Source organism: Arachis duranensis, chromosome 3 (genome assembly GCF_000817695.3).
Source record: "Arachis duranensis cultivar V14167 chromosome 3, aradu.V14167.gnm2.J7QH, whole genome shotgun sequence".
Classification (NCBI taxonomy): domain Eukaryota; kingdom Viridiplantae; phylum Streptophyta; class Magnoliopsida; order Fabales; family Fabaceae; genus Arachis; species Arachis duranensis.
The window spans coordinates 42,255,495-42,269,508 of record NC_029774.3 but is presented as its reverse complement, the minus strand read 5'-3'; the positions used below and the strand labels follow the sequence as shown (position 1 = coordinate 42,269,508).

At 27.7% G+C, this 14,014-nt stretch overlaps 2 protein-coding genes and 1 pseudogene across 2 annotated transcripts; 2 read left to right on the top strand and 1 right to left on the bottom strand.

The window, feature by feature from the left end:
- Window positions 1-2,807: 2,807 nt before the first annotated feature.
- On the top strand, window positions 2,808-8,447 carry LOC107478997 (uncharacterized; annotated as a pseudogene).
- A 706-nt stretch (window positions 8,448-9,153) lies between these two features.
- Window positions 9,154-9,837, bottom strand: LOC107478996 (3'-5' exonuclease-like). Its single transcript, XM_016099150.1, has one exon. It carries the CDS (start codon window positions 9,835-9,837, stop codon window positions 9,154-9,156), a length of 684 nt encoding a protein of 227 aa, XP_015954636.1.
- Window positions 9,838-9,991: 154 nt separating this feature from the next.
- Window positions 9,992-10,971, top strand: LOC110278550 (pentatricopeptide repeat-containing protein At3g56030, mitochondrial-like). The gene is made up of 2 exons (XM_021136808.1): window positions 9,992-10,011; window positions 10,464-10,971. Exons 1-2 carry the CDS (start codon window positions 9,992-9,994, stop codon window positions 10,969-10,971), a joined length of 528 nt encoding a protein of 175 aa, XP_020992467.1.
- The last annotated feature ends 3,043 nt before the right edge of the window (window positions 10,972-14,014 follow it).

Here is a 14,014-nt window from a genome sequence, read left to right as displayed (position 1 = left end):
TAAAATTATTAAATAATATAAAATTATTATTATATGTTATAATAATAATTATATACTATTTAAAATTATTAAAAAAATTATTATCAATAATTGTATAATTATTGCTAAAACTTTTTAATTATAAAACATAATTTAACTAATGTTTAATTATCTATAAATATATTAACGATTACTTTTATTTTATTATCGGTAAAAATAAAATAAATAACTATTAAAAATATTTTTTTGAAAATTAAAAAAATTTAGTTCTTGATGTAAATTCAGTTTTTAATCACCATCTTTATTTGTTATTTCTAATTCTAATATATATATATATATAGTTCCCATGATTTTGAAAATCGAACCGGATCGGCCGGTTCAACCGAATTAATCGGGAACCGATCACTTAGCCGGTCCGGATAAATCTATAAACCGTCTGACAAAAAATCGATAAAAAAATCAGTCGAATCAGTGGTTAATCGGTAAACTGGTAGAATCATCTGGTTTTTTAGAGGATTTTCGGTTCGAAAATACACCATCTGAAACGTAGTCGTTTAGCCTATAAAAATTAAAAAAAAAGGAAAAGAAAAAAGGTTAAACGCTGAAGTGCTGAAGTCTGAACGACTAAACCCTAATCACCAATTCACACTCATCTCTCCTCTCTTCTCTGAACCATTGCAGCCACCACCACCAATCGAGCAGCCCACCGCCATCGCGTCCCGCAGCCACAGTAGCGACGGGTTTGACCACTGCGTCTTTGTCATCGCCGACCTCGCCTCTTCTGTCGACGCCGTTGCTCGCTGCCAGTAAGTAATTCTCTCTTATTCCTCCTCGTCGCCTTCTGATTTTCTGTTCATGATTTTTTGATTTGTTGGACTTCATGATTTTGGTATATGTTCATGATTTTCTGATTTATTGGACTACTTCATGATTTTGGTATTTGTTCATAATTTTCTGAGGTTATTTTGGATTCATGATTTTGGTATTATTTATATTGGAATCTGATTTTCTGTTCATGATTTTTTTTCCTAAGGTTATTGTTTGTTGAGGAATCCACGCTTCTCGATGGAACTTAAGTGTTGCTATAAGTCTGAGCTAAATTTTATTCAACTATACTTTTTTCCTGAAACTGAATTGTTGCACTACTCACTCATTAATATTGTGTCGATTGATAAGATCTTTGAGGCTGATGGATCAAGCAGCCATGTGGGACTCACTTATTTGAGAAATTCTACATTCATTATATGAGATGACCCCACTTCTTTCTTAATTAGCTACCCACATGCAGAACATCAAATATTTCTGGCCTCTAGTGACATCACAAGAGAATGCACATTCTATATGATTATACAAAAGTCAGAATTTACATTCTACGTCCCTCAGATCCACCCAAATTAACAACTAGCCTAATAAGCATGAAAGCATAGTTTGATCATAAAAACAAATAAAGAAATTTATTTGAGAAGAACTCTGAGGACTAATAAGGAGGATCAAACTAAACAAACTTATGAATACTCTAAAATCTTTCTTTTATTTTTTTACCTCTCTAATCTTCCTTTCTTGAGTGGAAAAAGAGGTGGCAAGGCACTGTCTTTGACCTGGGTGCAAATTAGAACATTAATCATTGATTTAATTCTAATAGTAAATGACCTTGTTCTCTCTAACCCTTTCTTGATCCTGTTCACCTCCTTATTATTATTATTATTATTATTATTATTATTATTATTATTATTCCTGATGATCTTTTACATGCACTTCACATTATTCAACATGTTTGTTAATACATATTTAGTTATGAATAGTTACAGCTCAAGTGAACTATGCTTCTCCTTGAGTAATAAAACTTTGATTTTGATTTTGATTTTGATTGATGTGATCGTTGCATGTTGTTGTGTAAATGGAAGTAATTTGGGTCATGTCTTGGGGAAATGGTTGTTTTTCGCTATGAACTTTTAATATTAAATTATGAATAATTTATGATGTAAAATTGTGAAATTTTAAATTTTATTAAGTTAGAAATTATTAAATTTATATATTTAAAATTATTTTTAATTTTTTAATAATTTTATTTAATATTTAATTAAAACGATTAAATTTCGATTGAATCTTGATCGAACCAATAAATTATTGAATCAATGACTTTACCAGTTTATTGATCGGTCCGATTCTCGCAACCTTGATTATTCTAACTTATATTTTATATTAGCGATTAATTTTACTAATTAATTTTAATGTATATGCCACATATATAGTTGATTAAAAATATAGGGTACTTTATTTAATAGTTAATTTTTAATGTACAAAGCCTTTGTGAATAATCCAGGTGTAATTTTCATAATTATTTCACATGGAGAAAGGCATTGTATATAGTCCTATATATCATCACCATGCAAATCGGATTTTAAATAAAAATCAAAATTTTCTAAACCCCATCTTACTACCTAGAAATATGGAGAAGAAAATGATGATAATTAAAGTAAGCAAGAAAGAAAGAAGAAAGACTTCCAAAGAATGCTAATAACCAAGGGATAATTAAAGTAAGAGCAAGAAGAAAGCTAAGAAAAAAGAAAGACTAATAACAAAGAATGCTAATTAGCATTGAATTTGTATTCTTCCCAAAAAAAAATTTCATCTTACAATGAAAGAAATTCAAGGAAGGGGAGGTAGAAGAATACACAAATAAAACCCCACTTTCAAGTTTTTACTTTTATTTCTTTTTTTTTTCCTTCTTATTTTCAAAGGAAAAAAAGGATAAAAAAGGAGTTTTGTGAAATTGGATATGATTTTTTGGTAATTGGAGAAATAATTACCATAAAAAATTGAAAACCATGATGGAGAATTCTGGCTATGAGCGTGTCAGAAATTATGATGAATGTGATGAGAATGAAGAAAGGATGCATCTCAATCCAATTAATAGAACAAAGAAAGATGCCAAAGAAAATGGTGATGTAGAGATGGCTAATTTGCAAGTCTCAGAATCAAGACGTGGCATTATATTTTCCAATGCAAAAGATAATAATAATAATAAAAATGATCGTCTTGTTTCACTAGATATTTTTCGAGGTCTTACCGTCACTGTAAGTATCATTCTTCCTCTATTTATTTATTTTTATACAATTTTGTTTTTTTTTTAAATTGATAAATGTTCAACATTCAGATTGTGTTTTATGTCCTTTATGCTTTTTTTTGGCCTTATTTGTTTATTAATTTGCTATATGAACACTTTTATTTTGGAGAGGATGATGTTTCAAATGATTTGCCAATTATTAATTACACTTATATTTAATTAATGTTCAACTAACTTGTAAGTTTAAATGAGTGGTGAAAACTCAGGTGAAGTCGACTTCAACGTGAAGTTGATATCTGAGAGTCGTTAGATGAAAATTTAGTTAAATAAGTCAAATCATCTAACGGCTCTCAAGTATTAACTTCACGTGAAGTCGACTACACCTGAATTTTCACCTAAATGAGTATCAAAAATTCTAATTTTAATTTATATATGTAACAATTTATTAATTAGTAATATTATTTAAATAATTTTTAGAGTTAGAAAATACCGTAATATATATAAAAAAAAACTATATTGTATATTGGGCTATATAAAAAAATTAAGGTGTGAAAAAAATATGCTACTTTTATGCAAATAGTGTATGAAATGAGTGTTTTTTACATCAAATGAAATTATAATAAGTTTTTTTTAAATATATATAATCTTATTATCCTAATAATGCAATTGCTTTATGAGGATGCAGCTTATGATATTTGTGGATCATGCTGGTAGACTCTTTCCAGGGATTAATCATTCGCCATGGAATGGTTTAACATTAGCAGATTTTGTCATGCCATTTTTCCTTTTTATTGTTGGCGTCTCACTTGCACTCACATACAAGGTATATATCTATATATTTAATTTAATTTCACAAACTAATTAAATTATTTGTATATTATATTTATAAACATACTTTGTATAAACTAACGTTGGATCAATTTTGCTTAACAAGCTTTATTTTCAAACAGAGATTATCTTCTGGAATTATTGCAACTAGAAAGGCAATTCTACGAGCTCTTAAGCTTCTATCAATAGGTGTTTTTCTTCAAGGTGCTTAACTGAGCCTTTTATTGTGTATGCCAAATTTTCAATTATTAGTTTAATTTACTTAATATGTTAGTAGATAATTTTACCAAAATTTTAATTGGTGCTTGCATATTTAAAGCTTATAATTAGATCTATATACTAAATAAAAAATTATAATTAGATACTTGCTAGTTATTATTAATTTTCAAAAAAAAAAAACAATAATCCTAGAATATTTATTTTTAAAATATTTCATAAGTCATTCTACAATAAATAAAAAAAATTAATATTTCAAAACGAAATTGCATTTTTTAACAAGTAGTTAGGATGAATTTGATTGAAAAATTTTATCTAATATAAAAATTTTGTAAAAGTATAAGAATCCTGTAATTCAATTTTATTTAATTTCATATGTTATTTTAATCAACAATCTTCGGTATAAATATTTATTTAAGACATAAAACAATGTGCTTATATATTAATAAACCAAATATATTATATATATACACAGGAGGTTTTATCCATGGTCTCAATGATTTAACATATGGAGTGGATATAAAACAAATAAGATGGATGGGAATACTACAGGCAGGTATCCTTGTTACTCTTTATATATATATTTTTTATAGTACTCCTTTTAAAACGATTTTTTTTTATTTTATATTTTTATATGTAGTGGTGGATCAATTTATATATCATTTGTTATAATTCCCACAAATTAAAATGTTACCATTATTTTCTGTTGTATATATTATTTTACAAAAATATAAAAAATTAATCATTACTCTTAATTTTCTTCATTTGATGTCAGAGAATTGCTATAGCATATTTGGTTGCGGCATTATGTGAAATTTGGTTGAAGTGTAATGATTCTGTTAATTCAGTTTTGTCCTTATTAAGGAAGTATAGATACCAGGGGTAAGCCTTCATTTTTTATCCCTTTACTATTAGTTTCCTTAATTAATTCAAATTTGATGAAGTTACATAGTTTCTAATGGTTAAGGTTAATAAGAAAATGTATCAGAAATAATGATAATTTAAATTTAAATTATAAAATAAATACTTATTTTACATATATAAAATAATTTAATATAAGGAAAAAAAACTTCCACTTCATTGCTTTTTCAACGGGCACAGAAATTATAATACTGAAATTTTATGTATAAAAATAATGCATATCTCATTTATTATTTTTTTTTTTTCAGGGCTGTGATGTTCTTTCTTAGTATATTTTATCTTTGCTTACTTTATGGGTTGTATGTTCCTGATTGGGAGTTTCAAATTCCAAATGTACCTCCAAAGACATATTTAGTAAGTGCAATCCTACAAATTTTTTTTTTGTTTTTCTCATTATAAATTTAGAGAGTTCAAGGTTTTAGGGGAAAACGTTGTTTCTTTTATTTTTTTAATATCAGTCATAAAATAAATAATATAAATTAGAAACAAAAAGACATTATTAATTGATATAACTAAATTATGTGTACACTAAATTACTTTCATAAAAAAAAAGACATTTTAATTGATATAATTAATATTATATTTTTCCTAAAGATTACATGTATCATTATTAGATACAACTTAAAAAAAGTTATTATTTATCTAAATATTATAAATAAAAAAATATTATAAAAACATTATTTTTAATTATTACTAGGTCAAATGTGGTGTAAGGGGTGACACAGGACCAGCTTGTAATGCTGTTGGAATGATTGATCGAAAGATTTTAGGTATACAACATTTGTACAAGAAACCAATATATGCAAGGAAGCATGTATGGATATTCTTTCTTTGATAAAATAACCTTTTTTAGTTGTTTACTTTTTGTTATTCTTATTCTTTGATAAATAATTATCTTAGTTAATTATTTCTATCTTTCTATAGGAATGTAGTATTAATTCTCCTAATTATGGACCATTGCCTCCTAATGCTCCTTCTTGGTGTCAAGCTCCTTTTGATCCTGAAGGATTTTTGAGGTTAGTAGTAAACCATATAATTGATTTTATTTACAATTTCAACATTATAATACGCTACAATTGAAATAAACATTTTCTACGGTTTATTTATTTTAAAAAATCATTATTCATTTTTAAAGAAAAAATCATTTAGCTAATCACTCCCAAAACTGCTGCAAGTCCTACATCAGCGGCGGTTTACAAAACCAACACTAAATATTCACCACTATTTGCCGAATGTTGTGTAATACAAATACACAAATATATGGTGATTGATTTTAATAGTTAATTTAGTGTATACATAACATTTTTTATTTGAATAATAAAGATAAAAATTTATTGACAATACTTTAGCAGTTATTGTTCGGTAATTTTAACAATAAAAACTAAGTGTCAATAAAGTATAATTAAACAAGCATCTTGCATCATTAGTTACTATTAAAAATATTTTCGAATTTTTTAAACAATTATTAACATAACTATTGACTAGTGTGTATGAAATTATAGTTCTCTGATGGCTGTTGTAACCTGCTTTGTTGGCCTCCATTATGGGCATATTATAATTCATTTTAAGGTGACACTCATTTTTTTCATGTACACATATTATTATATCTTTATCTTTAATTCATATGTATTGTTAAAGCTTCTAATTAATCTTCGTTTTATCTCCACAATGCTGAATGTAGGACCATAGAGTGAGAATTTTTCAGTGGATGTCACTAACTTGTTTTCTTGTAGTTTTGGGGCTAATATTGGACATGATTGGTAAGCATATTATTCTTTACTTGTTTTAGTTGTATTTAGGTTTATTTACGATTTTTTTTAATGTGAGGTGGCATAAAAATAAGAAAGATATAAAGTACTACTTTGATATCAATATTTGAGTCAAATTTTAATTTATTTTTTAATATTTTAAATGTTTTATTTCAATTTTAAAATATTTTAAATATATTCAATGTTGTCATACCGTTAAATTTGACACAAATAATTAACATATCGAAAAATCAATAATATACGATTTTAATATATAAGTAAAATTAGCATACTAATAATCACTAATATAAAAAATTTTTCTTTAATTTTGAAGCACTGATGATTGATTATTAAAAAAATGAAAAGAAAAAGTGTTACAAAAATTCTTTTATTATTTTTTCTAACATACAGAAATAAAACAATATGACTTAACTAATAATATTGTTAATGTTCACATCACTAATTCTATTAATTATTTGTGTCAAATTTAATAGTAAAACAATAGTAAATAACTTGTTTAAAAATTTTTGAGATAAAAATAAAACGTTCGAAAAGTTAATAACTAAAATAAAATTTGGTCTAAACATTGGAACTAATATAATAATTTATTCAAATAAAAAATTTATCTTAAAAAAGGATAAAAAGTTAGGAAGTCCATTTTTATTGTGAATATATTTAATTTAAATATATAGACACTTTAAAATTGTCACTGCTGGAGCTGCTGGTATCCTCTTAGCCGGAATATATTATATGGTTTGACATTGATTCCTTGTTTCAAAATTCAAATATTAATAATGAACATACATCATACATGTCTAATTATTTTTGTATATTATCTTTATATATCATTATTTCGGATTGGAGAACACGTGGTCAATTTTCTATATTAATTTATCAAAAAGTTTTGAAAAATACAAAATTTATCATCCAATAGTACTTATAAGATCGAAACCTAATTGATGGATATGTGTATAATATACAAACTTAATTATAATTTTAACTATAAATATTTTATTAAAAAATCCTTATATAATATAATCGATTACATACTTAGGGGCAATTGAAAATTAAGTAAACGTAATTAACGAAAGCTTAAGTATATACACATACATAATTTGCTCTTATTATTACTTATGTTGAGTTTGATCTAACCAAAAATGTGTTAAAAGCTTTTATTTTGGGAATACAAATTATATTTGACCCGTTATTTTAAAGATTTAGTTAACATCTCTTTTAAATTTTTTAGTTATTATTAGTGAAATTTTTTTATTTTTAATAAAAAAAAAATTAATTTATAAACTTAACATGTGTTCTTAAAGTATAAAATAAATAATTTTTTTTAACTCTGTTGTAGGTTGATGTTTGTGGATATAGATACAAGATTAGGTTTCTAGAATGGATGGGTAAGAATGCACTAATGATTTACATAATTGCCACTTGCAACCTCATTCCTGTTGTGCTCCAAGGATTTTATTGGGGAGAACCGCGCAATAACATTGTAATATTTTTGCTTCCCTTTGCAATTTGGTATTGGAATTTTTATTCATTAATTTATTTTTTTTCCATGCATTAAAAAATTAGAAAATTGTTGGAAATTCTATATTGTTCATGTGTTGATATCATTATCATCTTCTAATAATTAAAATTTGTATATTTTATAGCTCAAGTTGATTGGAATTGGACGTTGAATGAAGTATGGCAATCAAAGTTGGTGGATGGTTTAGGTCAAAAAGGTGTAACAATATTTGACCTTGTCTTTCATTGGATGACGTCATCTTCATGGTTGTGTAAATCAGTTTTAAGTATTTTTAGATTTTTTTTTTGGTATGATAAGATAGTATTTACATATTCAATGATAGATTAAATTTTTTAATTTAATTTAATCCTTCTATATATTTTTCTCTGCTGATCAGCATATGAATCCCACAAGTGAAAGATAGGGGAGGAAATGATGATATGCAAAGTGAAACATATATCTAATAACAAAAAAAAATCAAACATAATATTACTCCAAATAGTTAATTACAACTAGTATCATAATCACTCTCAAAACATTAAAATATTAAACCATTAACTTAGAAGGAGCAAGACCAACCTAGAAACAAAACATCAAAGACTTGTACTATAAGAACCAAATCGAGCTAATTAAGGTTAAAAACAGAAACAAAATCATCAACTATTTTTCTTCATCGATCGCTCCACTAATAAGTACTACTTGTAATGATTAATAACTATAAACATAACTAAACCAAAACTAATTAGTAACCCAATAACGCTAAATAGGCAAAGAATGATTAAATGATGCAGTCATATAAAGTTGATAGTCGAAAACTGTTTGATGATCTGAGATCCTTGACAAGAGAGTTTTCACCCACCACAAATTATAGACATGCATCATGATCGACCATTCTTGAGAAGCTTGTGGCCAATTTTGTAATAAGCGTAGGCATCAATGCAAGCATACTCAACTTGTTCAATGCTCAAAAACCTAGATCTCCAATCGCTTTCATAAATATGCAAAGGCCTCAACATGTTCAAACCATACAAACCCGAAGCAAGTTTCTTCAGCCCTAGCCATGACATCCCATAGCAAAGTGGCCATTTCTTACTTATTAAAAGCTTTCTAATGTCAGCATGAGAACCACAATTAAGACCATACTCATTTTTAATCTTAGAAATATCATCAGCAACCTCATCACCCACAAAAGTGAAAGTAGGGTTCATGAGGAAGTTCTTGAGTGAACGTGGCAACTTCAAAATGTGGAAGAGTTGCAAGATAAGGCACTTATCATCAACGCAAAGTTGCAATGTTGCGGCTTTGTTGTTCTTGTAGCGAGAAAATTTTGGCCTCCATTTAACATCTAAGCCGACTACGACGAATGATTTTCCTGCATACAAAATGATGATTTCTTTAACCCACCGATCTACAATGGTGGATATGTCGGTGACTGTGGTTTCAATTGCTTTTCCATCAAAGTTGATAGTGTATTTGGAAGTAACATTGTTGAATGAAACGGTTGAGGCACCACTAATTCCTTGTTTAGGGATTGATGAGTATGATGATGATGATCCAAACATTTTGTTATGAAAATGAAAAACAAGAGACAATAAGAAGATATCTAGGGAGATTGGTGGTGGATAAGGATGAAAATAATTTGGTAACTTGGGATGTATTTATAGACTAAAGAAATAATGTAATGTAACCTTAACTCTACCTTCTCTTCTTGTTTTTATGACCGAGATAGAGTGCATGTATGTTCATTTAAGGGATCATGTATTTTTTTTGGGTTGGACTCTTAGTGTTCCGAGTTTCTTTGCCAAACCAATGCAAAGAGATAGAGTAGAATAAATGTGATTTCATTTTAATTATTATTCTTTTAAAGTAACTATTTGAGCCTTGTAAAATATATTTATTTTTACTATTTTACTAACACTACAAAAGAGGTGGTAGATAACGGCGGCTATTTAAGGGTGGTTGGTTGAGCCACGGCTATTTTTCGATTGGGAAAATATATGGAACTAAGAGGTTATCAGCCAAAAACTAAACAAAACTACGTTAATTTATATTAATTATTAATTTTAAATTTAAAAATTTAAAAATTTTAAAAATTTAAAATTGATTAAGTAAACCTAATTAAAACCTATAAAAATCTTTCTCTTCTCTTTCACATTAACCTACCTACCTCCAACAATCACACACACAGACCTCTCTCTTTCACCAATGCTGCTGGAAGCACTGGCGACTTCCATGCTCTCCACGACGCCTTCAACAAGCGCATCCAAGACAACTGCTTCAACATAAAGTCCACCTTCGACTTCGTTACCGACAAAGCTTTCTCCTCTTCCCTCCTCAACCACCTCCTTCAAACCCTATCCACCCTCAACCGCGGCGTCACTCGCAAACTCCAGCGCGTCAATGACGCGCTCCACGCCATCGAATATATGGCACGTACCAACGTCGGGGGCTGCCGCCCCAATACAACCACCTTCTACCCCGTCCTGAACATCCTAACACGCCAGGAAGCTATAGACCACGCGCGGCGCATGGTGGATTTCATGTCCACGCTTGGCGTGAATCTGGATCTGACGGGACACAACTACTTCCCCATTGCACACTACTACGCTGGAGACATGGTTGCCGTCGCCGGAGTTTTGAAGAAGATGGAGGAAGATGGGATTGGTGCGGATACGCGTGAGAAGGATGGTGGATGATGGAGTTCCTATTTTGTATTCAACACACATGTTTGTAATTAGGGATTTGTTGCAGATGTTGCTCTCTGCGTTTTGGGATATTATGTGCTGTTTTGAAGATTAAAGAAACTGCAAACTACACAATTACAGAATTATAAAAAAATTCATTTAATATGAAAAAAGAACATCCTAATATTTAACAAAAGAAATATCAAGCTTATATTTTAGCAAAAATATTTAAATATTTATAAAATCAAAAAAATATATGAAATTTTTAAAGAAATAAAGACATTCACATTTGCAATACAAAAAGATTCGAAAAATATATAAAAGAACATCCATTTAGTATGAAAAAGAAACATTCTAATACTTAGCAGAAGAAACATCCATATATATTAACTCGTAGGGATTTTGGATTCACCCAAACATATTTGGCTGATTTTTTGCTAATACTCTTTTGGTTCCTAGCATTGTTATTTTCAATTTTATAATGGATTAACGGTTATAGTGGTAAATCTAGTGAACGCTATTAGGTTTAGTTTGGATGAACAGTTTAATTAAGTTATTTTTTTAAAAATAGCTTAAACAATAAATACTTATATTAAAAGTAATTTATAAATAAGTTATTTTATATTTTGATTTTTAATTCTAAAAATATTTATTTTAAGAGAAGAATGAAAAAATATTTTTTATTTAAGAAAAGTTATTTTTTTTAACTCCTTCGTAAGCATTAAAATAATTTTTTAAAAATTTTTAGTTTAATTTTAAAAATTATACCAGATATTAATACTATATTTTTTTATAAGTTAAAAATTAAAAAAGACCGACCTAATAATAAAACATTCAAAGACTTGTACTAAGAACAAAAATTAGGTAAGATTAAAAACAAACAAAATCAACAACCATGTTTCTTCATCACTCCATTATTAATGAGTACACTACTTTACTAGTAATATAAATAAATATAAAACAATATCTAAAGATTAAAAACCACATGAATTAAATAAACAAGAAGTAATAACCTATATATTAACACCAGAAACCATAATCGTGCATCATCATGATCAACCAGCCCTGAGAAGCCTGTGACCAATCTTGTAAGAAACATAGGCATCAATGCATCCATACTCAACTTGGTCATCAGTGCTCAAAATCCTAATTTCCTAATTACTCAAACTCACAAGCTTAAACTTCTTTATAGTCGGAGTCGGTTTGAAAAACTTCAAAAGTTATATTTTAAATTTTTAACTTAAAAAAAATCATATTAATGTTTTTTGGTACAACTTTTTAAATATGTTTTTAATTTTTTGAAAAATTATTTAAAGGTTTTCAAAAAATAAAAATTTACTTTTTTCTTTCTCAAAAATTATTTTATTATTTCTATTTATTAAAATAATTTTAAAATAAATACTTCTATAATAAAATTTTAAATATAAAATAATTTATTTATAAACTACTTTGAATATAAATTCTTTTGTTTTAAGTTTTTTGTTTTTAAAGTAGCTTATTAGTTAAGTTGTTTATTCAAATTGACTCTCAAACTAACTACATCAGTACATCTATAGCTAGATATTCTTCAACCCGGCTAATTCCACCAGCCAGGCCATTTTTCCATGGCAAGCTTTTTAATATCGGCATGAACACCACCGCAATTGAGATCATACTCATCATTAATCTTAGAAATATTTTGAACAACCAAAAATCCCACGAAAAAGGAGATTAGAGTTCATGAGAAAGTTCTTGAGAGAAAGAGGCAATTTGTCGATGTAGACGAGTTGCAAGATAAGGCACTTCTTATCGGATTTGGATATTCTAAAGTTTGAATTTTACTTTAGAGAGTAAAGTGTGATTTTTTACCCTTAAATAGTTTCTCTTTCATATTTATTCTTAGTCCCACCTATGAAATCAATAGTGAAAAATCACATTTTACTTTCTAAAATAAAATTTAAACTTTAAAAGATTCAAATCCCTTCTTATCAATGCAAAGATGCAATGTTGTCGATTTTATGTTCCTTGCACACCGTTCAACATTTAAGCCAAAATTATATAGGATTTAGATATTGTTTGGTTTAAGAGATATAGATATAGATATAGATACAGTAATATATATTTATTATTTATTTATTAAGATACACATTTTTAATAGATACGGATGGATAAGTAAATGGTGAAAACTCAGATGCAGTCGACTTCACGTGAATTTGATATTGAGAGCTGTTAGATGATTTGACTGAAATGACTAAAATTTTATCTAACGACTCTCAGATATCAACTTTATAGTAGAGTCACCATTTTCCCGACAATTAAGTTCTTCTTTAGAGGAGGCGGAAATCATAAAATCTTTTAATAATTTGCAATCAATTCATTCCATTTTTTCCTTCGCGTAAAGTCGACTTTACCTGATTTTTCACCTAAAAAAATACACAAATACATAAAATTTCTGTATTACAGTAATTAAAAGGTAAAACACAAATTTTTAGATATAGACACAATTCTTTTATATTTATATTTTAATTATACTTTCATTTTAAATTTATAAATTCATAATTATCATTTATAATATTCTTTCATCTTTTTCCATTTCTCACGCTTTGCTCTGCGCTTTCTCTCTCTCTCTCCATGAGATTTTCTTTTTCTTTTTCTTCCTCCCACTCAAACCACCACCTTCACCTTTTTCTTTATTTTCCGCCGGCCAAACAACCGCTGGCTCTTTCCTTCTCTCATTTCTCTTTTTCTTTGTTCTTCAACATTTAATCACTGCCGTTGTTACCTCCAAATCCGCTTTTCATGTTTTCAAATTTGCTGTTTTTTCTTTTTTTTTACAAGTCCGCCACTATCGCCTATCTTTTTCTAGCTTCCTCTTCAAATTTGTTATTGTTGCATCTCGCACTCTTTCTCTTTGTCCACTCTTCTTGCAGATTTTTTAATCTTTTTTTTTAAATAGAGTTGTTGATGAGTTGATTGTTAAATAGAGTTTTTCTTATTAATGGTTGAATTTTTTTGTTGAAATTATTGAAATTTTTTGTTATTTATTTTTTGGTGATAGATAAAAATTTCGGTGGTG